At 45.7% G+C, this 25,622-nt stretch overlaps 1 protein-coding gene across 3 annotated transcripts in view; it reads left to right on the top strand.

Annotated features, from left to right (window-relative positions):
• Positions 1-25,622, top strand: part of LOC126916769 (myocardin-related transcription factor B-like) — a 245,503-nt gene that overhangs the window by 130,996 nt on the left and 88,885 nt on the right. For 2 of the 3 annotated variants that reach the window (XM_050722954.1, XM_050723040.1), the window contains exon 3: positions 6,800-6,910. The exons of the other annotated variant lie outside the window; for it this stretch is intronic. In XM_050722954.1, coding sequence (XP_050578911.1) covers positions 6,800-6,910 — 111 coding nt within the window. The remainder of the gene's footprint in view (positions 1-6,799; positions 6,911-25,622) is intronic. 3 annotated transcript variants of the gene reach the window in all.

Genomic DNA, 25,622 nt, shown 5'->3' with positions numbered 1-25,622 from the left:
TTTGTCGAGGTTGCATGTTTCCTGAAAAAGCTGCCGCTTGTTGCCCAATGTTTCTCTATGTTTTTTTGCTTTTTCGTTGCCGTGAACAAATATCGTTGCTTACTGCCTGGTAAAGATAACAGGTACACGGCTACGCGATGCAACAGAAACAAATGTTCCTGCGAAATGTACAGATTATCGGTCATTGCGCTATGCATTTGCGCATGAAAAATTTGTTAATAGGAAGAAATATCGCTTTGAAAAGGAAACAGAATCCAAATGCCCCTCTGATTACGTTGCTTCAATGTAGACAAGCTGTTTCTACAAGTTGATATCCGTTGGATACTTTTCGGACCATGCGACAACAACTTTCTCGTTGTTGCTTCAGCGGAGCTTAGAGTAACAGTTGTCGCTACGAGGAAGGGAGAATCTTATTATTAAATACATAGGTTTGTTAAGGAACACGAGATAGATCATTGTCGCTGGTACCAGTCACGTATCTCGAAAAAGAAAGAAAATCTCAGTCAGGCATAAATAAACGGGACACGTTCATCATTCGCGCAGTTAAAGCCAATGACAATTCTTTTAATGTCATCTGGTTTCTATTCAACGATCGTTAACACGTTCGAAATTATTTTCACTGGAAAGCTTTCTGCGGCGTCGACTTGTTTTATCTGCAGATATATCTTATCACCGGGATTTATACCGACAGTTTGTGGTTCTTCTAATTTAACCGTTTCGTTTAATACGCTTCCCGCTAAAAGCCGATGCATAGATATCAACTCGGTAACAAGGTTGCTGAGTTATTGTCGAAAATACCAGAAACGCTATCGTCTAATGGATCTCGCGGACCGGACTTTCCATTAGATACCCAACACCCGTACTCTTTATCTAATTGATAGACCCGGCCTCGATGAAATTATGAAAATGCACGAAGCTCGGCAAGAGACCTCGAACAAGGCGATAAACTGTTGTTAAAAGTATCACGAACGCTATGAGTTTCTTTATCGAACTATTGAGGAAAGCTTTTTGCGTGGCGCCTACTCTTAGGAAGTAAATTGAAAACGCGAGAAGAGTAGAATTTCGGAACGCAAGTTTATAGAAATTGCGAGATGCAACGCTATTGGAAAGCAATGAAAATGGAAAAGAAAAATCGGGCGTATTCTGTCTAGAGTTTCCGAAAGATTCTTTTCTATCGCGAACAAAGTTATTCGACGGCTCGATGAATTTCGCGGCAATTTTTCAGAGAACGCGTTTCTCCTTCCCTCAGGAGATTAATCTTTGTAATCTTGACGTATCTTCGTACATAGTGGTTCGCGATGCGACGTGTACGCCTCGCCGACAGTTTTTCTGATCGAACGCTTTCGTTCGGTATACGCCTTCGCGCGACGAGGAGGGACGGAAGACATGAGCCGAGCGGTCGATTTACTGCCCGCTCGTTCGACAGCAGCAACAGGAACCCGTCAAGGGGAGAAAACTCCCGGAGGTTATTGTACCGCTGATTCATTTTGTCGGCAACTGTCGTTTACTCCTACTAGACGGCTGCGAAAAAAATCTCTAAATTTTCATTCGGAATGGACCATCTTTGAGAGAAAATATTTTTAATGCGTCACAAGCAAATATCGGATAACAAATAAATAACCTTGAATGTCCCATTAAGATACGACCCTGTAAGAAACAAGTGCTACCAATCACGACCAGTAGTCCAGCATTCCACGAAACTTAACGGCGATTGGGAAAAGAAAGGAGTACCGTGAGAGCGGCGGTCGATGGAGGTCCGAATATCGATCGTGACGGTGTTTTGTCGCGCGCGGCGCGTGACGGACGAGCAACGGGCAACGGGCAACGAGGCTGGCACACATTCCGGGACAGCACGGTGGTGGCAGATCGTTATCGAGGCCGTGAAGCGTCGCGTCCCCGTGGTCGGAGAGAAGCCCGGAAGAAGAAGATTCTCGCCGGGGAAGGTCGAGCAGCGATGGAACGAGTTTCTATATCGACGTTGGCCCGAGGAAGAGGAACCCGTATTTTCGAGGCATTCTGGCCGCCGGCGACTACGGGAATCGCTTACGAATCGTCGTTGGTCGTTCGAGTTCGCATGTAGAAGGTGGAAGACAGAGGTAGCCACCAGGGGAAACTCGTTTGTTGGTTTTTGCTGGGGCTACCCGAGAGCACGAACAGCACGGACCCGCTCGGCATGCTCGCTCCTCGCCAATCATCGATTTTTGTAATTTTCCGTGTCGGTTCCTCGGCCTCTTGGATCGTACAGATTCAAAGTCGAGTTGGTTACTTCCTCAGCGACGCACGATCTGACAATCAGTCACACCGTGTGAGCCGCCTCTTATACGCTAATTAAAGGGGACGTTGTCCCTCGCCAAGATTCATCGAGCGCCGCCGATTCCACGCGTACGCGAGTCTCCCCCTCGATCGAGCGTCGATCACCTTTCCACCGGTGAGCGTGCTGCTGCGCTTCCCTTCATCATCGCTGACCTTTGGTAGTCACGTTTCTGTCACGACGAGGTGTCGCTTTCGACGCTGCATACCACACTGCCGTGTCGCCACGCTAGTAATCACGGCCTGTGGTTAGGAATCCGCGATTTTCCTCCGGCTTGCTTCTCGAGATCCATCGATCTATCGGCTGCTACGAAATGTTTCCATATTATACGATTTTCAGAAACGTTTTATAAATTGTGATTTTTCGTTTGGTTTGATTAAATATTTTGATTTTCCTGATGATTTCATACTCGTTTAAATTTGTCGCTAAAAAGTCGAAGAATGCGTCTTACGAAATTCTCCATGACAAATTTAAGTTCACTCCTGAAGCGAACCATTACTTGCTCAACACCGGTGACATCGTCGAGATATCTCGCCAAGTTATTGGTGGAGATTACCAAAGAATGCAGAAACCACGAGGAATTTTTCGACGAACGAGAAGATCTACGTTCAGCCTCAAGGTAGCCTCTTGAAGATAGCGAAATAACCACGGGAGCGCCGCGATATCGGCAATTCGGCTATCGGTCTCGTTACACGATCATTCAAACATGCGACTGCATGTTTTTACTTTCGTCCGTGGAACATATCCTGTCTGTGAAACGACCTGTACGCATTCATCGACGGGGACACTGGAATCGAAAGACGACGACGACGTCAGCTCGTTACGTTAATTCGTGGCCCGATGTAATTTCGATAGTGGCGTGTCAGCGCTGTAGGAACGCGCGTCCTCGTTGAACGTCGCATTACGCAGATTTTACGTCCGATAAATTATGCAAATCGCCCCCGGAGAAATTGGAAATTCGACCGTGCAAATTCGATTCGCGACGGAAATTCGCCGCGGCCTTTGCACGGGCTGCGGCTCCCGTGAGTCCTTGCGAATCCTCTAATTACATACCGAGAGTCTGCGACCGGTCGCGTATAACGGGTCGTCGTCGGCGTGCGCGCGCGCACGAATTTCATCGTTTTTTTATTCCCGTGGCTCGGTCGATCCTCGATCTTCCGGCTGTCCCTCGAAGGGAAACAGCAAGGGGGATCCCTCGTGAGTTGGAAGGAAGGTCTTCTCCACTCGGGGCGACGGTTAATTACAATTGGCAAGCGTGGTACTCGGTCACTCTGGCAATTAGTCATGCTCGACAATGGTATTACGCCGCGGTGGAGAATGATCGATAGCGGTGCCATCGGTAGATGCGCGCGGGACCACTAGTAGATTGCACCTCTGCCGTAATAATCCTTCCTTCCGCGAGAAGAAACCGTGATTAATATTATCGCGTTCATATTACTGTGCTCGCGCGCCAGCCTCTTCCTCGTGAACCGAAGCGTTATTTGCCAGCCGTGATATCTTTGCCTTCCCTCGATAACGAGCGAGATTTCTTGGTCGAAAGGCACGTTATTCTACGCGCTATACAATTCGTTTGGATCATATCGATCGCTGCTGTTGCTCTCGAGATTGAAAAGAATCTTTCATAGATTAACGCGCGGATGGAATACAAGGTCGAACTATCGAAAAACAACTTGTACGCGAGGGAGCAGCAACAACTTCGTTAAAATAAAAGCGAGTAACCCGAACGAAGCGAGCATTCGACGATCATTTAGGTCAGACTGCTCGTGAGATGCCGCGTGAGGCCGAGAAAGAAAGTAGTCGGTCGACGAGATCGCGAACCCGGTGGACCGGCTCTCTCGACTGCGAGCTGTTTTGCCAGAGCTCGCACAGCCTTGTAACCCGCAGTTTTATATCCTGGCCCGGCGCAATAAAGACCCCGTCGTCGTTTCGGCTCCCGTGCCGCCGGATCTCCTCCACAAGATCGTCTCCGCCGCCCTTTTATTAGTTCTGGTCATCTCCCTCGCCATCTCGATTACGCAACCTCTAGGAATTTCACCCAACCGCTCGCCTTTCTCCGTAACTTTGAAAGTTTCGCGATCGTTCCAGCGTAGGTGGATTCTGTACTCGCCACTTGGATCTTTATTTCGAAGACGAGTCAACAATTTGAATTTCTGGTGGAGTTTAAACCAGGTGCGGTTTGAATTTGTGGGAACCAGAAGGATTGAAACGTGGTTCGAAGAAAAAGTAATACATGGCTTCGTTCTCAAACCTAGTGTTACTTGTTTCAGCGATTTTTCTTCCTTTTTAAAGCGTACAATCGATATTAGGTTGAATAAATATCTTTGACTGTATGAGATCCTTTGCTAAATACTTAACCTTAAAATCCAATGACTACGTGTAGTCATGGAGACACAAATAGAAACTAAAGAATAATTATCTTCTTTTGGTCCTAATAAATTCGCCTTTGAAGAGCTGAAGATTTCTTAACAAGTGCTCTTGCTTTCAAGCTATAGAAATTACGCTCCATAAGTGTCATATAGTCATCGCTGAAGCATCATCGAAGTGGCAGCAAGGTGTTCTTCATCCTCGGGGGTCAAGAATCGCAGTTGGCGTCAAGGTCGACCGAGCTTTCCCCAGAAAACTCAAACTGGTACTGTCTCTCTCTCTCTCTCTCTCTCTCTCTCTCTCTCTCTCTCTCTCTCTCTCTCTCTCTCTCTCTCTCTCTCTCGCTCTCTCTGAAGTCCTTACAGAGGCGGTCGGCTCGTAAGAGGCAGCGATAAGAATGGGCCGCCACAAAACGGAATAAAAAATAGGTCAGCCGGCGCGTATCGTCCTGACGAACAAGTCACTCTCACGAACTGTCTCCGAGGCACCTTGGACGGGTCCTCGGTTGCGCGATAGGTGGGTCAGCCTCGGCCAGTGTTCTTCGTCTCGGTGAGTCATTGCTGGGCCCCGCGGCGCTGCGGCCTGGCGCCAGCGTTACGCAACACAACCAGCGGCACCCTCGCGCCGCACCGCACCGAAGACGATGTTCGCGATTACAAGTTCGCCAAGATGTGGACTTAGCCTACTCTGTGGTTTCCGATTTTCAACCTCCAACAATTTTTCTACGAGTGTTTGTTCTGTGATTCGTACGGTTCTTGGGTGAAAGCAAGTTGACGAAGCAGCAAGTCGATTCGATGACTGGACATCATTTTCAATTGGACGTCTCTTTCGGTGTTTGAAGAATGGGGAGATAAAAATTTGTTAAGCTACTGGTCTATGAGATTTCTAATTTCAGAATGACAGTTATAGAGTTATAGAGACGAATGAAATGACAGAATATTATTATTATTATATATATATGTTCGTGTATTTCGTGTAGTTAAAAGAACAAAATATACTTTCGTTTTATACAGCCTATATGTAGTTTCTTTCTCGTTAATTACGTATGTACATATTGAAAATAGAACAATGCAAGCGGTTAGGGCATTAACGCGAATTTCAACGAGATCATAAGTCACTTTGAATATTCGCCATTCAAAACGTAAATTCCCTGGCTGACGAGAATAGCTGGAGGCGGCGTATCGCCATGAAACGGCAGATTTTGCACGCTTTCCTTCTCCGACAGAAGAGTTACCACGTGCGGGGATCGCTTTCATAGGCGCTGTTCCTCGCGATTATGCTGCAAATACGCTGGTTTCACGCGTAAAGGATCACCGTGTTCGCACAGCTGGGAAAGATAGTGATTTGCAGACCTTCGAGAACGCTGCCCTCGTAATAGAGGCTAAGATTACGAACGGGCTGTTTGCCTTCTCCGCAAGATCGATAGCCATCGACGCATAATTTCGCGATCAAACGTGCTATTGCGCCTGATGATCATCGCTATCGAATCGCGAGTTTCGCTCGTAAAAGATCTTCGTTTTTTCTGTCGCCTTACGTACAGCTGTAAATTTCCGAGTCTCTTCGCGATCTTCTTTCAAGGTTCTTTCTCTTCATCGTGTCCATGTCAATGTTTCTGTTTGGCACCGATGTTAATTATTCGTGCGCCGTAATTGCGCTCGAATACCGGCGACGTTAAGAGAGATATTACACGTTGTACCATGTACTCGAGTCAGCGATATCGAGAAAGATAGAAAGAACAACGCTTGGAGTTTTCACGAGGTCAGATAAAGCAGAGTTCAATGAGAAACGCCTTAATCGGTTCAAGGAACTGTCCGGGTCTCGAAGGAGACTCGGGATCGATTCGAAGGCTGGCGCGTTACGATCCAGCGTTTTACGATCGAACTCCCCCAACGTCCTGATAATATTCCAGGGGATAAATCTTGATGGCGAGGTTTAAAGGCGTGCTGCACACATGCACGCGCATTTACACGAGGCGATGTTACGGTCAGCGGGAGTTTCAGCTCTCACGCCTCCGCTTTGGCCTCGTGAGATTTCGAGAGCCACGCGAACGCGTCGATGAGCGTGGAGAAACGCGCGTAAACGATACGCTAGTCTCCTGAAGTTTTCTATTTCTTTCTGTTCCAGGTAAGACAGTTTTCCCTTTGCATCGTTTCTCTGGACACGTGGTTCGATCGCCGATGAATATGACAATCGAGCCACTCGGAAACCACGTTGATCAGTTTCGTAAATTAAAAGGTACAGAAAAGCGATATTAGAAATGAAACGAAAGCGATGTCCAGTTTGGCTTCTGAGAGGCTTAATTAATTATCGAGTATCTAAAAGTACCTTAGATTTTATCCAACTTGTCAAAATGTAAATTTGACACGAGTAAATTTTGCACGCGAGCCTTGCATGCAAGGTAGGTGGAAATCAACGATTTCCGAATGAAAAATAACTACGTGAAACACATCGAACAGAAGTTCTCGATGATCCCTAGGCTCGTTCTCAATCGTTTATCAGAATTTCGAACGGCGCACTCGGTCACGACCACCCAAGGGTTCGAAACTTCCTGGTGGTAATCGACCGGCTAAATACGTACCTCGCATTTCCTGAAGCATCGTCGCGTAAATACGGACGTTTCGATGAAACTGGTTGTTTCGAAACAGACCCGCGAGCGTACGTTTCGTATGTCCGTACGGAAAAATAACCGCGAATTTCGAAGATACCCGCTTGCAATTCACGGTATCGCTAAATAATACTTATTGAAGGTCGTATGTCTGTCATGTGCTCCAGAAATCGATCGAATACACGTTAACTATAGGTGCTCGATGGCAATAACTTTTCAATAAGTAGCAGACCAAGAAGAGGATATCTCGCTTAAGCACTTAAGGAGCATTCGATTTTTATTTTAATCGATCTTAAATATTCTTTTTGTTTAATTGTATAATTCTGTTCTGAAGGTGAAATACATCGCGAAGAGTCAATAGCTCCATTTGCCTTCTCAGATCACTCCAGGTGTCTCGTAATTTCTCCTGGGGGATTACTTTTCCACAAATCTCGACGAAAAGTATAATTTACCGGTGTTGATCACAGTGATCCACAGCGATCAGTTGATAAAGATCCCTACTGATCATTGGGCAGAGCGCACGGGTCCACCTGTACCGTAATTTGAATAAAACATATTCCCCCGTCCCGTTTACGATGTCGTAGCCCGCGGCCCCACTCCGACGGCTGATTAATTCGCAGTTCATTCGCTACACGCCAGTTTATCGGTAAACGCGTCAATTTACAACGTCGTTGCGCGCACGGCTTACTCCGCTGGTGGAGAATAGCGATGGCCACCCAAGCAAACGTAACCCAGCATCCCAGCATCCAAGACTATCCTCTCGATATTTGTGATTAGTGTACGTATCGACTGGGAAATCGTTATTATCCTCGTAAATAACAACGAAGCAGTCGCGTGTTGTCTCATTCGCGCGAATAAATAGACGCGGCAATGGAGAACTTTTGAGAATTTTTCGAAAGTTTATCGATGTACATGAATTATCATCTAGGTTTGCCTAGAATAGGAGATTCTTAGAGAACGATGGTAATGAGAAATGGCGAGAACACACAATTGAGGAGCATCGAAGGGCAACAGGGATCTAACAAGGGATAAAAAATTTAGGTAACCAGAAAAAATAGAATCATATAGTAACAAGACACATCTGCAATCTAAGCGTTCTAATCTTCCTACTTTCTTAATGTTACTTACGTTTCGATAGCAACGATAGGAATGAAGACCGAGTCTCTGCCGTATCTATCTAAGTAGATCGCATAGAGAACAGAAAGTCGACGATCCCCATAAGTTAACTCGGAACAAAGGAGAACTATCCTTAGTTTCCTCAGAGACTATCGGGCTCGTAGTCGCTAACGAGCGAGAAGAGACCGAACCGCCGGGACGGCGCGGCTTTTTCGTTCCTGATAAAGTAGAACGTGTCGAGGCTATCGCAAAACGAAGCTAGGCGTCCCGAAGAATAATCGGTATAGGCTCGGCGGCTGATACGCCCTCGCCCGTGAGAATCGTGCGAGATAAACTAATGACGAATCCGTGCAACGGCACGTAAAAGTACACGAGAATCAGACTTTCCTGAGCACCCGGCTCCCGGTGATACGATAAACGGATGATGCATCGCGCGCGTTGCCTACCGGAGTTTCGATCGTAAGACGATCGCCGCTTGTGCGTTTCTTCGATGCTCGCTCGTGGGTGGACCGGTAGACGTGGATTGATGGCTCGCGTTGCCGCCACGTTGCCCGCTGTTATAGAAATTTCAGAGCGAGTCCGCTTTCTGGTGTTCGTCGTTCGATGAGAGATTCGGTGATAAGCGGTGGTTGCTCCTTTCGTGGAAAATTTTTCGATCGATCTCCATACGGAGTTATAGAAAATGAAATAGAAACAATTATTGTTCGATCAGTGATGCTTCTAAAGAATTTCACTTTGTCGATGAAACGAATCAGAACCCGTTTTCGACCAAGAAATCGAATCTCGTTGGTACTCGCGCGTGATTCGAGCGCGGTGTGTGGAGAAGAGGGCCGGTTCGACCGCGAGCGGCAAAAGAACAACAGAAACAAGGCCCCAGGGTGGCGATCAGGGACTATAGGTGCCCGCAGATGCTCATAAATCTTGTCCTAACGCTCGGTTTATTACTTGTAATCAAGCAACCATGAATTCTGCTGAAATCTCCTACGTTATAGTCAGCCGGGCTGCCTTCTACTTATCCTCCTTTTGCGCTTGCATCAACCCCCGCCCGGTACTTTGCTACCGCCTGCAACTACCCCTGTACTTTTCCACCTTTGAAATTTCTATCTCTTTGCAAGGAAAAAGTAAGAAATTATTCCTGACGTATTTTTTCGAATCGTATCCTGGCCAAAGTCGACGTTCGTCTTCGCTGCTATATTTCTACAAGTCTCCGCTCTAGAAACTACTTGTATAACTGTGGTATTCAATATTCTCCGTTTGATAAGTAACGGTCGTTAACTAATAATCTTCAAACGGACCGATCTGTTTTTCACCTAATATCCGCTCGAACGTCCGTTGTGTGACCGCCGGTACCATGCTTGTCCATTATCGACGCTTTACCAGCGTAATGGCTTCGAAATGACTCTGGAACCGGTGAGACGGGAAACCGATTCTACCCATTCATTAGTAGCAGTGATTTTTAATGAAACGTAGACCAGAGGGAAATTTCTCTTTGAACGAGACCGTGTTCCTTTCCAATGAACTTGTATCCGTCGTAATTATACGGGGTGTTGAGTAGAGGCGAGAAAAAAGCGTTATGTAAACACCGTTTCAGAAACGATGAAATATTTTCTTAAACAGCGTGCATAGGAGTCTAGTTCTATAGAAAGATGGGTAACTCGAGTTTGTTATTTCTTCTTTGACACGTACGTCAGATACCATGAACTATTCTATCGATAATTAAACAACGATAGAGTTTTTATTTCTACCATTGGTTCTCATTTTTCATTTTGGATTAGATATTTTGAAGTTAATATTTTAGCGATTCGAAGGTATCCTATCAGCAAGCTATGAATAACAATCGACATTTGCAATTTAAAATTCTTTGAACTAACTAACCTCGAGGGTATTCTAATTTGAAATGCAACTATTCATCGCATCTATCTTTTTATTTCGGTCCTGTTAAACGATAATCGGTCGTCCAAGCCTGTTAAATACGATACGACAAACTGTCCCATGCCTCTGTGAACGAATTCTCTGGAGCTACGATGGAGCTGACGTTGCTAACGGGGATATAAACAATGCTCCTTCCAGGCGGTTTTTATCGTCGAATGGCTGGTCCCGGGTAAAATAAAACCAAGTAACGGGAGCACCTCCCGCGGAGTTTTGGAAATCGCACCAGAGTCGGGCCAAGTTTTTTCCTCCTGGTCCAGGGCCTGGCGTGCTTCCATGGTCATTACCTTTACGATCAATCACACCGCTCATTATCTTTAAGAGCGCGGTGTTACACGGCGGTCGTTACACGTTACGACGTATTGGTTGCGCGACCGCGAAAACGCCGCTCCATTATACGCAAACGGCGCGACTCCTTCTTTATTTTGTTATTTCCCGTGCATTACCGGTACTCCTTTCTTTCATCTACATCCTTCGATCAACGATAAAAATTTCATAACGTCGTGGCGTTCAAATGACGTAGAGATTCGAAAGCTTTCGAACAAGCTTTTCGGCATGCGTCATTATCCTGATATCGAGTTAGTTAATTGCAGATGCGCATAGGCTAGTGCCAATGATTCTCCGAAAGTAGCAACTAGGAACAAATTCGATTCAGCAACGATGCAACGAATATCTGTACCGTTATAGTCCCAGCCTCCTCAAGCTCTCACTTTTAGGAGAACGCCATCGAGCGTATTCACGCAGTCATTTTCAAGCTATTCCTGTTTCTTATCAGCGATAGTATCTATAACTACTAAGCGTTCGAACATCGTCAACGATGGCTATCTCATCGGAGAAACGTTTCACCTGTCACCCGCAATCAAGCGTAGGAACGAAATCGAGGAAAGAAGGTGAAGGATGAGAGAGCGTGCGCTCGTGGCCGATGAAACGACAAAGCGAGCAGACTACGAAGCGCCAGACGAATTTTCGGCGGTGTTCGTGAAACCGCGGTTACTCGTAAATCACCGAAAACGCGCGTGCTCGGATCGCTTTCAGCCACGATAGAGTCACAATTAGCGGCTGTCCGTGATCAATTAATAACACCTCTGAGCACACACGCTTCTCTTAGCACTCGACGAGCTGTCGCTCATCGGATGCGCTAATTAATCCACGCGTATCCCCCCGACGATTAATCACATCGTCGTCGTTTTGAACGTTCTCTTGAAAATTCGTTTATACGTCGATCGACGGTGCCGTAGCTCGATGCTGCGGCGCCAACAGGATTTATGGGCTGATGAGTCTCGATTTTTGTAATCTGTGAATTGTAGAACCTTTCAAAGCGAATACTTATAGAACCAGAGAAGCTAAGTATTCCCTTTTCTTTATATCGATTTCTTTATTACTATTTGTCTAACAATAAGAACCAATTATATCTTTATACATTCTATTATACATATACTATGTATCTTTCTTTCTCTCTCAATAAATACAATTTACATATTGGAGCTAGCATCTTATCGTTGCAAACTTTTCACATATCGAAGAACGTTTGAGTCAAGTATTACCTTCAGTCGATCGAAGGAATGTAAGTAACGCAGAAAATAGCTACGAGCCGTTGAATGGTTGGCGTCAGGGTTCCTCCCGATCGAAACCGAACGACCACGATAATTACGGTGTTTCTCACTTTCCATCGCGCGCGCGCCTCTTCCGTCTTTACGTTTAGAAGACCGTGCGCTTGGAAATAATCGTAGGTTGTCACAAGGCTCACCTCGGCTGACCTCCTCCGTCGTATATTTCACTCGATGATAATTGTTGGCGATAATTCATTTCACCTGGCGCACGAATGGCAACACGCGGATTTTCCTGAAACGTATCAATTAGAATCGTTCGCGAGAAATTTCTGCAGATCCCTCGGACACACCCTTCGAGCAAGTACCAATTTCATGCAAATACGACGGCCAATTAAATTCGACTTAGTCTTCGTGCCGTTTGATTAGATCTTTGAAATCTGTTCGTAACGCGTAGCTCGTACGATGTTTATTCTATTTTGCAAGGCGGCTGTTGCGTAGTCGAAATTATTTACGACGTATTGAACATTATGCGCGAGCCGTCGTTCCTGCGCGCGATCAAAATCAATTTGTATCGTGGAAGAATTCTAATTGACTCTAACCAGCTCTAGCCACTAATTCAATTGCGAGCACGCGCGCCACTTGCGGATGGACACTCACTCACACGTATGCGTTTACAAAGCCACGTTTACGTAGAACCTTGAATCTCTCTCACGTATAAACCTCTTAGAAGCCAAACTGTTCAACTGCACTTTTTTTTCTATTCGTTCCTTCGTTTACTTCGAAATAATTGGAAAACTAATTAGAATCACTTTATGCTAAATAACTAAATTCATCTTTAATACCAAAAAATCTCCTTTACTTTTCAACCCTTATCAAACTTAATGAATAAGCCGCTGCCGCTTGAGAACGCGTTCCTGGCGAGGTCGAGGCGCGATCGAAAGCGTCGCCCGCTGGCTGAATGTTGGTAATGAGAAGGCGAAAGGGAAATAATGGTGGACGGAGCTCGAGGCACGGTACCGTGGCACGTGACGTCCGAGGAGTCACGAGCTGGCATTTCCGCAGCGGTTCCGCAGACGTGACGCGTTCTCCTCCAGCTTGTTTTACGTGGGTTCACAGGCTATCTTTCCCTGTCGCGCGCACGCGACTGTTTTTCTTCCGCCCTCGTCGCACCGCCGCCGCCGTCGCCGCCTCTGCCACCTCCCGACTCCTCATCGCGAGGTCGGACCACGTGATATTCGGCATTGGAAATGCGCGTCGCGAAACGCTCTCTGCAGGCGACTCACGCTCCATCGGCGACGATTTATAGACGTTAATGGGTTAATATCGCCGGTTCCTGGCGGATCGGAGCCACGGAACGTCCGATCACGTAGACCCCGCCTCGTCGTTCCCCCCGCACAACCCGGGGAAAAAGGTGCAGATTGATGAGCGCAAACGAATAATCTATGGCTTCATATTCATCCCGAGGATCGGGCGTCGACTCTCCGTCTAGTCGTTTTACCATCCACGATCGCTTCGTTACAAGCGCAAAACATGAATTCTTCGCCGACCCGACCCGATGTATAAAAGATCACCGGACATCGATGCGATACGGTGGGAGAGATTTAGGTGGCTTTAATTAGGCTACATCGCGAATTAATGCCCAATCGGTGGTTTCCTTTCGCAGAGTGTGTGTCCCGAACGAAGAACCTCGATATTAGTATTATTTATACCTTTTCTGTAACGTCGTCGATGATACGTGTCTTATTTCGGAATGAGCATACGGCCGAGAAATTAGGTTGCACGATGAAAGAAAAAGGGGTTGACATCTGTAAATAAATACTTCGTCACGGCTCGTGATATTCCTTAACGATCCTCCGGGGAATCTTGACGGTATTCTACCGGCAATTTCCACGTCACGGTCTCTCTATCCATTCGCAATAAGTCTCACAATTTCCCGGAATCCTCCAGGATGGTTTCTCGGAAACAACAATATTCAATCGCTATCGTAGATGCTCGATCGAGATAATGGAAGCGCGAGAGTCATCAGGGAGAGTGGACGTCGCTGGCTGTGGAAAAAGGTCGGCCGTGAAAAACCCGTGGGAAAGTATCCTCGGGTAATCCGGATGAGCGGGTGCTCGCACTCGCGTTTGTCCGCAACAACCAGAGGAATCGCGTCCGGTGGTCGGGAGACAGGAATCCCGGTACTTTGCTCGAGCTGGCGCGTACCTACGCGCCTCGACAAGCGGATCGATAGGATCGATCGACTGACTCGCGGATTGATGGATCTGCTCGCGTCCATTTCGATGGCGATTTCGTGGCCGAGTCTCGGACTGCCGTGGTGCAACCGTTTGATAGCAGGATTTTATTTGTGAACATTGCGATGTCGAGAAAATCCGACACGCTCGGTCTATGAATTTCGAAGACTGACAGACATTTGGCGGGAAATATGCTTCTTTCATGTATCACATAGAAAAAGGAAATAATTACACTATGTAATTACAAGCATGTAATTACACAGGAGATTTTTCATTCTACGAGGAGAAGTATCTCAGACGACTGAGAAATTCTCGCAATTGTCTTAGGTGATATTTCAAAGGTTGTATCGTCCAAGAAAAAGGCAGAGTAGTCGACGTGCAATAAACGATCGCGAGTCGGTTACCAAAAAACGACGAACTATTTAATCTCCTATCGATCGTACGTATAGCATGAAGATTAATTCTAGCTGTAGGAGTATTATAGATTGTTATAAACTGCGTAACGCAGAGAAAAATTACCGTTCGAGCCCTTGGAGGCCGACAGAACGTGGCAGAGAGAAAAACCGTGGAACGTGACCGGTCGAATTTTATGGCTGTCATATTTATGGCATGCGAGCGCCTTGTCCAAGAAAAACACAGCACCGGGAATTAATAACTGGCGGTGATGAAATTCGTTTTGTCGCGAGTCTCCAGGGACTCTGATTCATTTTGGTACCCCTCTGTTTTGTTGGTTGATTAGCCTCTCTGGAAGTCCAGGCATTTAGAATACAAAAGTACATTTGTACGGCTACCACTTCTGTAATTCGACTTCAACGTTAACTTTCTCAATTTTTCAATTTGCTTTAATCCCTACAATTATTTACAACGTCTGAACGGTTGAAATTGTTCACAAAGGGAACATCTAGGAAAGCAAATAGCGAACGTGATTTGCCACGAGGAATCGCGTGGAGAAGAGCGAAGGAGAAAGGGGACAGCCGTGTTGAACGTTCGGCATAGCGAAGCGAGCGTGCACGCAGGATCGACAGATCGGAGATAAACGCTCGATCCGACAGGAACATCTCCTCGTTTGCGCCGATCACGTCGAACAAACGCGACCGAGGGCCGTAAGACGCAACTGCATCGGTTACGTGTGATCCATTCAATAGGATGCTTTAACGACGACATTAGCGGTGCACCGGGTGTCATCAACGTGTATTGACTAAAACGTTTAATTAATATAAGAACCAGAGTCGTACCGACAGACTATTTTTTTAAACTTGAAATTTTTGAAATTTCGATCGACGAGATACGAGGTGAAGGTGGGGAAAAAATTCCGCTAAACGTATATACGTTGAATCTTTTGCTTATTATCGCGATCGAATTTCCAATGATCGCAGATCATAGAACGTTGGAAGGATGAGTCGGGTCGAAAGGAGTGTACGTGATCTGATCGATGGCCTCGTGTAGTTACAACACGCGACTACACAGGCCCGATCCTTAACTTGTTAGCCGCGATTGCCGACCTGTGATTAAGGTAACGGTAGTCATCAATTCGGCCACGTGATCGTTAGCCTGTCAGTTGACGACCGACATTTAAGAGGTGGCCGCCGTGAAATCGGTCGACGTAATTTGCCACCGTGTGACGGCGGTCTCGATGCGAGAACGACCTTTAAGCTTACCCCGAAATTTCTGCGTTACCTGGCTTTCGTCGATCCACCACAAACGATTACTGCCAACCTTGTATACTGTATAATACGTATATCGAATCGATGTTCTTCCAGTTTCACACGGTATCGTTGCAAAGCTTGTATCGACTGAAAGTGACTCACTGGTTCGCTACGGTTTATCCGTTCTCTTATCCAATTTTCTTCAGCGAGAACTGCGTTATCGTTTCGCTAACGAGCCGCTAACGAGTCTCGATTTTGCCTATTTTTTGTTCCGCTTCGATCGGCCCCTTTCTGTCTGCAATTTGTTAGGTGTTAATGGGAATTTTTTGCCACCGGTTATCTCCTCCTCGCTCGAGGCGGGGTCGCTGATGTTTCGTGACAAATTGCCGAACGTCGCCACGAAAATTTCACCCGGAGAATCTTAGGTGTCGCGACAAAGTATCCAATTCGGTGATTTTCATTCGGCGCTCGCGACCTTAAAAATCGTTTCTCAACGTCGTCAAAGGAACAAGTTGCTCTCAAAACCTAATTACAGCGAGCAACACTGGTGTCGTTAATATTCAATTAATCATCGACTGGGCGTTACGCGTTTTCTCGATAATTATCGGTCGTCCGCGAACCAACACTCGACGCATCGTCTCGCCCCGTTTCGTCGATTTCTCGTCCGAGATTGGCCGATCCCCACGTCGTCGTCTCTGCGATTCCTATCGTGCTCGCTCGCTTCCGTCGATACACTGTAGAATCTTGTCCCAAGCGCGTACGCGTAATCGAGAAATTTGTCCGTTCGATTTTCATCGGCCGACCGATCTTCCGTGCTTCTCTTGCATCCTTTTTTATTTGCCTCTTTCCTCTGCAGTAGGTAATTATTTTTCTTAATAAATCGTTTCATTACACGGATCGATATACATGTTGGCTAAATTAGAAAGCAGTTTTGTAATTTCATTTTTCACATAAAATGTCTTTAAAATAACTACGACACTTTTTCATGTCGTTTTTTTTAACAACGACCGGTGACAAAATACTCGAGATCCATTTACCGAGTCACCCGCCATCTAATCGAATCGAATTCCAGCGAGAAAGTTTCGTAGAACGACGAGAAAGGATTCGTCGGATCTCGATATCGACGCTGTACTTAATCTTTTAATTTCCATTTTCCTCTGTTTCTTGCTCTTTGATACTTCGATTCTCGCGATCTGCAGAAGCGTACTGCAGAAACATGAGTAACGCGATCGTTCGCGAACGTCGCTTTTTATAATCGGTTTATAGAGCGAAACGAACGCGCTCCAGTCGATTATTCATCGACCGATCGACAAGGAATATCGGGTTCGCGACTTGTCGTCATTAATCATCGACCGCGATTAATAGCAATTTGCGGAAGTACGAACAATATCTGGAAGTACAATGATGCCACGGGAATGATTAAGATAGCGACGTGCCCTTCAACTTCGACGAAGATTTAAATTGAGTCTTCCCAGCGATGCCTTCGAATCCCCTGAAACATACTTCATCACTATCCGTCATGATCAGTAGATGCGCGTTTCGTATTAAATGTGAAATTTATATAGGGTGCTATAGAAAAAAACATCTAAGACTTAATGAGCTTACGGTGTTCGCTCAATGATATCTACTAAGAGTATCTGAAAGTTAAACGTCCCCATTGCATAACTAAAAACTTAAGAAAGATCTCGCGGCATTTAACTCGATGACTAAGAGTCAACAGGACGTATTATTTTCAATGTCTCCTAATTGCGTATTAAATGTAAATTTATTATGAATGGCGATAGGCACGTAACAGTAGTGTAACAAGCGATTAACACGTATAATCCTGATCTCCTGAAAATCTGATCTCATGCAAGAGATTATGATCGGATAAACACACGGTAATCTAGAACGAACAAAACGACGAGCAACGTATAATTTACCGTGGTTGTAAAGTGGCAAGAAACGAAGGAAGAAACAATTACCCGACAGAGTCGTCAGTCGTTATTTCAGCGTGTCACCGACGCACGGCAAGCTTTCGTTCGTTCGTCACGCGAGGCCCCCGAGCGGTGATAAATCCTCGACCTCGCTTCCATCGTTCCATGGGAAACGACGTTTTTCAGAGTCGAACGCGAGATTCGATCAGCTCGGTTTCAGCGGGGGGCGTGTTCTTCAAGAGCCGCCTTCTTAAATTAACATCCGGCTGCGAGAACGATCGCGTGATCCTCCACGTTGGCCTACGGTAGACGCGTTTAGATGTCACCGCATAATGAGCGCGTTTGCAACCAGCCCGGAGGAATTCGCTTGCAACACTGACTCCTCCATCGTCCATTTAGGCCACGTTCACAACCGCCCTCTCATTCATATGCTGCCCCGATCAAACGATAATTTTGACGTATGATCGACGAGTAGGACTTGTGATTTTGGAACACTTTGATCTCCGGTCGCAAATTTTAATGGAGAATTGCGCAAAAATTTGAAGTGCCTTGGTGAATTTCAAAGTGTTGTACGTAATCTTCGAGTCTGGAACTTTCTTATTCTGTAAGATGTTTTCCACTCACAATCCATTTCTGTTCCTTTCATTATCACGTAATATTTCAATCAATTCAATCAATTAAAATCCAAATTTTCATCTAGGTTTCGTTTCGTTAATTGCGCGCATAAAAACATACATTTTCGTGAAAGTTCGCAGTCCGATAACGACCTTCGCTGTTACCTGTCGCTTCGTTAGTTTCAGTTCACGAGCAGATAATTTCCATTGGAACTCATAGGATCGGGTATCAATGGATCCAGATCCCACGTACAAGCCTCTTGGTATCTAATTAATCGACATTAACTTCTCGTTATGACGAGCTAATTAGTCAAAGACGCGAGCGTAGGAATCGATTTATCGCGGTACAAAGCATCTTCGCGATTCGAGTAGGTGTGAACCACGCCTAAGTAAAGACGTCGCAACGTCTCGCCACGATTTGTCCCGGGACATCGCCGGCACGATCATAGATTATAACAGAAGAGAACGGTTATGTCTTATGACAAATGTAATCTTCGCTGTGACAGCTCAATCTATCGCGAGCTCGTCCTCGAGAACAAACATTGATACTTGGGTTTCTTCGGCCAGTCCGATTCTTTTGATTGACTCCTATCTAAGTGGGTTATCCGCCTCTTGGTTGCTGGCCAGTGTTTCCTTTCAATTTGTCACTTCCACCGCGGACCCTGATCTTTCTGAAGATGCGTGCATCTTTCTTTGACCACCGTTATCCTCATTAATTATAATGTAACTTTGTTCTCGTTGCTGGATCCAAGTTAAGGATCTTTTAAGTTCTTTACTATTTGACTGATTTCTGAGAATAATATTCATTCGTGGCGTTAAATATCGGTGGAGCTTTGAACAATCTATTATCGACGTTCACGTATCGAATATGAATAACGGGTAATAAGAGGTGTGTCTATCGGTGGTTAAGATCGAAGCGGCGAGAAATCTGACGTTGCTTGTCACACGAGATGGGTTCATCGATGAAGATAGGAAAGGTTAAGCCTGTAAGCGACGTGTACCGTGTGAACCAATTTAAGTCAGACAGTTCGCTACTACTTACGCTTGGCATCGAAAGTTCGCCGGCTCGATCTGTTCATTCATGTCGCTTCTTCGTTCTGTCCGCGTGTTACAGATGTTTCGTTTACCGTCATCTGTCGATATCATCATCTAATTAAAGTTGCCTCTTTTACCCCAAGATCGTGCATTTCTTCGATTACAGGTAAGGTTATAGAAATCGACATGTCGAAGATACGATGTCACTGTAAGATGCAGCATTTCGTTTAACCTTTATCTGTTCTGTTGCCGACACGTTGCCGATAGAATATCACGCTAAATCGTAGTTTTAGTCTTGAAACTGTTTCCGATTTCGAGTGTCGATCGCATTTCCCACTTGCGTTATATATTCCCCTTCTAAATATATGTACTTTTATCGATAAACGGATCAATTTCCGTCATTACATTGTCGATAGTTTCGCTTTCGACTTTATAGGCAGATTAACTTCGAATGATTGATACGATCGGAAGCGTTCATTAATGAACAATTTATCATCGGTGCCGGGTGAAATTTATCCATTTTCCCGGTATACTGACGCATAATATCCTATTAAATAGTAATAAGTAGCTGAAACTGCGCGGTATCCAGCCCGCGAGAATGATGTTTCATTTAACGAACCTGTAATTTACTCCGCAATATACGAAGCTCGCTGCCAAATTACGCGTTGTATCGTGAACACTGCATCATCAACGAAACCGGAGATGCGCCGTTTCCACCTGTTACGACGTGCATTATCCGTATTTTTCTCCATGCGCCAGCGAAATCGCCCATTTGTAACCACCGCGATAACTATAGCTACCGTTCCTCTCTTTCTTTTTCGTTCGAACGTTATTTTCCCGATGATCTTTGATTTTAGACATTAGCATTTCTCATAAGGGAGTGACCAAGCATCTCTGAGAATTGAATATGAAACAATGGAATTCATCGCTATAAGGGTTGCTCGAAGAGAAACAGAGAAATCAACGGGAAGATTAGAAATAATCGTAGAAAATGGAAGAAAAAAGTGTAAAAACGAAGGGCGCAACAAACACACGAATTTCCGCTACGTTGTAACCTTCGAGCGCATCGTCCCTCGTTTCCTTCAGCCACCTGAACGACATCGTTCGCATCGCTCATCAACAATGCATTAACACGCAGGCCGAACGTGATACTGCAATCGCGGCGAGTCGGCCAATCGTCGGGGTACCGTTAAACCAGGTGCAAACGGAACGAGAGAGAACAAGCGAATGAATTGTCGCGGGCAGCCTTGCGATCCGCATTAACCCTCTTCCTCGACGGCCACGCCCGACTCGTTCGTCGCGAAATGATTTATTCGCGATTGCGTCGACGCGCTGTTTCTCTGCTCGCGCGATGCCGACCTTAATTATCGGGTCACCCCATAAATAACGCGTATCTCCTCTTCTTTTTTACGCCCTTGGCGCGAGTGAAAATACTAGCTGCTGAACATGCATCAGCTTACGATAGGCCAGATGCTCGATTTGTACAAAAGATTTTATAATTGGCGAGAGTTCTCAAAGCATATTGGTTTGTTAATACATTTGCTTGCTATATCGCGAGAGAAAGTCGATGGAAATATCGTTGATCGAGTACGTAGAATGTATTTTCAATTATTAATCAATCAATCGTAGATCGTACGCGTTCTATCGCGAGTCTAACAACCTCTCGATCTGCCTTCAACGAGAACGAAGTATTTTTTCGCGCTCGCCACGCTGCTCGAGGAACGCGTCCCCCGTTACCAAGCAGAAGAAGGATGAAACTGTCGGCAAAGGGCGCAGCGAGCTAATTATGCGTCGTATACGAAGGAAGATTTATCGCGTTTGCATTTTCCATGGTGCGTGCGGTTCACCTACGTGAATGCGCGTACCGATGTTTCCCCTGCCGTCCCCTTTCTCCTCGAGGGCGTAGGTGTACCCTGACGACTTAATATTACCACTGAAAAAGATGCACGCTTTCGTGGAAGTTTGAACGCTATACCGTGTCGAGATATTAATATTATCTCGGCGAAAGAAATACGCTTCTAGGCAAAGTTACAAGGGTTGATATACCTCTAGATCTTTATTCTATTGGGTTGGGAAATTGAAACGAATTATAGGAAATTTTAAGTGTTTAATTTAATGTTTAAAATTGCATTATTAGATTGACAACTAATAATTCATTTTAAATTTCCTACACTAAGGAAATAAATGTCTTCTCCATAGAAAACGCGACAAATTACAAGGGTTGATATACCTCTAGATCTTTATTCTATTGGGTTGGAAAATTGAAACGAATTATAGGAAATTTTAAATGTTTAATTTAATGTTTAAAATTGCATTGTTAGGTTGACAACTAATAATTCATTTTAAATTTCCTACACTTAAGAAATAAATGTCTTCTCCATAGAAAACGCGACGGAAAAGAATCAACGATCTCTGTGTTTTCTAGAGACGAGACTATCGTGCACCTTGACGAGATTCGGGAATATCGTGACGAGATAAACAATCTCTCCCACGGTCACGCCGAGATCACCGATCGACGTTAACGAAGGACCTGGTTTCTCCGAGAATACACATCTTATCTTACCAACACGTTCTTTTTCCTCTTTTCCCGCTGATGTATCAACGTCTTCTAATTCAATTTTCTCGAAAATCCAACGCAATTTAGAACGTCTCTGATTTCATTCGCACATAACAAATGTATGGCCACGAGGTACATGATAACTCGAACGTTTAAGAGCCAGGCGATATTAATTTGTTCAGTGGGACGATAACTTTTCCGTAGTTGGATAGTCGTTTTAAAACGAGATTGGCGCGTGCCCATTCTGCGGAGGATTTGCAAATTGAACGGCGTCGTATTAGTCACTTTGAAACTAATCGATGAGCCGCACGACAATCGATCCTCGAACAAGCCAACGCAACTAGTCAGGCGCGACCGTGAGAAATCGTTCTCGCTTCCCCGACGTGCATTCTGCGGATATTTCGCCTCGGGATTCTCTGTTCTCCAGCGCGATATTTTTCCCGGCGCCCCGGCATCTACGCAATTCCGCGTAATGCGCTCAGATATTACCTTCTTGTCGAGAGCAGACTAACGTCTAGTAAGTCAGGCGGCTGAACGAACCGTTTTGTTTGGCACTCGGTCTGTCTGGTTAGTCGGTTAACTCATTCTGTTATTGGTTTTTTAATATGACCAATGGTCAATTTGTTTGTTGTCGTGCTTAAGCGCGCCGTAATTCGTTAGCAAAAGTTACGATGGTTATTTAGAAATCTGTCGCTGGTCGTCTTCCAGCATTCGTCAGGAAGAGGGAGGGATGCAATTAAGAAAGATCGGATAAATAACAAAGAAATTAAGTTTGGCCTTAGCACACGTAGATACGTAGGTAGATAATCGCAAGTAGCGTGATATTTTCTAGAACGTCAAAATAGAAAATCTCTTATGATATATTTAGAAGAGGATATGAATTTGCATAGACATTTCCGGAGCCTAGCGACTGGAGAGAAAAGAAATTCTATATTGGAATTCTTCGAAACTGCCGAAAAGTAAGCGACGGGGCTGGTGGAGAACGCGCGGCACCGCATTTCCCATGTACATTTTAATATAATTTGTGTCGGGGGCCGGCGAGGGAATAATCGGGACAGGATAAGACGCATGCTTCTTCATTGTACTGTACCATAGGAATCTGGCATGAGCTGGGTCGGGCAGCAGCGAGGCGAAGAAGGGAAGGAGAAGGGCTCCTTTGTGAAAGCAGCCTCAGGAAATCAGGATTGATATAGGGCTGCGGTAGGTTCGCTCGTAACTTTGTCCCGCGGTACCCGAGACGCGGCCTCGATCCATTAATCACCCTCGTACGAGGCCTGAACCCTGGGTGATTAGCAGGCGTGAACACCGACTCACCAGGGATATATATGCGATTGCTCGCCATTGTCGACCACCGTGGACGTTCCGCGCCGCCGATTGAGACGTCCGTCTTCTTCGACGATTCGAAAATCCCGAACACGGAATCGCCAGCCGCCGCCGCCGCTTCCGCCTTCTCTTTTGCTCCTGCTTCGGTTCGCGCCGCTATTCTGACTCTCTTTCGTTCGATTTCCCCGTTGCGAAACCGATCCTGCAGAAGTAGACAATGTTAGAGAACAGAAACCTTTCGTCGCGTGGAATATCGGGGGTTTGATGTCGCCGTTGCTACTTTCTATTTTCATGACGCGAAAGTACAGTGAGCTACAAAAGATATTGGCACTCCATTGTACTTTCTGCAGCATTTACATAGTAATTACCTAAATCGAAGCGAGGATTACAAACGACTAATCGTTTAGTCGAATCAAAACACCCTTTATCGTGACCTGCACCCTTAAACGTTAATACTTTAGACACTACGATTTAGCCGTTGAATCGTAACGAGCCACAGAAATTTCTCTGTTTTGTGGGTGTGACTTACGACGTAATCAACGTAGCTGTAAATTACCCAGACGGTGGAGAAGACTGGCGCGTCTCCAGGCTTTTCGATGCGCCCCCAAGACTCGGAAGGATTTTCTGCTCGACCGCGTCGCTCTTCTCTGGCACCTTTACGCGCAATAAATAATTAAGTCACGGTACGCGAACGGAGGCACGAAAAGTAAAGCAACGTCTGGCCGTTGGCGCGAATCTTTATGCGTAATAAATAACGGGCACCCTCTATAATACCGCGCGATACGTTCTTTACGATGGCCCAGCTCCCTTTGTTCTCCGCTGTTGTAAATTTGACTACCTTTCTCTTGCTCGGGCTTTTGTCGATTCTCGCATCCTGAGTCTGCGATGACTGCTTGCTTTGAAGAGTCGAGTCACCAAAGGTAATTAAACGCTTTGTGCATTCCGGAAGATTTCAGCTTGCAATGAAAGGACAATTCTACTGGCGCGAACGACGGACGCGATGTGATTACGATTTCGCAGTGACGATGCTGTATACCATTCGGCGCGATTTATTTATTTATAACGACGCTATACACACGAACGTGCAATCATTATTCTTTTCGCTTTTAAATCATCGTAGAATCATGAAACGTTTCACGGAAAACGGAAGAGCTCGGAATAGCTTGTAAAGTAGCAAAATCAATGGCAATGCGGCCTCCATAGTTGAGAACAACTAGGTCGAGCAATGGGGGAATTTGGGTAGTTAGAGCACAGCGCCGGTAGCTTTCAGCTGGCAACGCGTTCATTTTCCCATTGGCTGGCGTGCGGCGCGCTGCTTCGATTGCACGTTGGGAATGATAAATGGCGGGATAGCCGGCGAAGTAGTAAAAGCGGAGGCAACGGTATGCGTGGCAGTATCCAGGAATAATTTGCTACCGGCTCCCGGCTCGCGTTGCCACGTCCTTTTCATTAAACTTCCGAAACGCCGCTAATATTCACAATTATTATCTTGTATTCCTGCGGGATAATTGAGCGGCTCGGTCGACTTCGAGAAATGGACCAGCCGCGAGAACCAGCCGCGAGGAGACGCGAGAAGGGGGAGAAAAACGGGCGAAGGAGGCGAAGCAGCTGCGAGGATACGATGGAAAACGGAGAGAGAAACTCGCGAGAGGAACGCACGAGCGGCGCCGTGGCGCGCGATGATGAACAGTCCTACGACGATTCGCTAATAACCTGCTATCAGTGTTGTAAAGTACTTTTTACTCTTCTCGTGGTTGCCGATACAGCGAGGGTATTCGCACGATTTCCGCGCATTCCAGCCGGGACTATCGCGGCAATTACACGTTGCATCGTCGCGGCAGCAAAACGCTGATCGAGTTTCGCGTAATCGGGGAACATCGCGAAAAAGAACGCACTGTCGATCCTCTAATGATCCGCAACGGGGTGAGCAACCCTGTTCTCACGGTTTAAGAATTCTTTCACACGGCGATTCTCGCTGAGACGAAACACAGAGACAAATCGTAGCATTCGCACGACAGCTGTAGTATCAGCGTCGTACAATTTAGCGCTCGAGGAAAATCAAAGAATTTCTTCAAATAGTGTACGAAAAGATCCGTGTGAAAGAACTCTCATCCGCGAGAAATAGGGAAACGGTAGAAGGGGTAGATAGGATGGGGGAGTTGTAAATTTTCTTCATCACGCTTTTCGCTTGCGTACTTTTACGAGTAGGATGTGTCCTCCTATTATGTACACGTACTCGGACGCTGAATATCGAGCTATGACTTTTACGCGCTGCTGTTTATTATTCATAATGAGAAGGAAGTGAATACGTCGAAAGACGTATACAACGTTGGTAATTGGGAGTCGTGCCCTCGTGATATTTACGATTTTAATTTGTCAGCGAGGCTTAGTTATCCAACTAACGATTCGTGTTTCAGCGTGA

The sequence above is a fragment of the Bombus affinis genome, chromosome 1 (genome assembly GCF_024516045.1).
Source record: "Bombus affinis isolate iyBomAffi1 chromosome 1, iyBomAffi1.2, whole genome shotgun sequence".
In the NCBI taxonomy this organism is placed as follows: Eukaryota; Metazoa; Arthropoda; class Insecta; order Hymenoptera; family Apidae; genus Bombus; species Bombus affinis.
The sequence above is the reverse complement of the archived record's forward strand: the minus strand, read 5'-3'. Positions and strand labels throughout refer to the sequence as shown.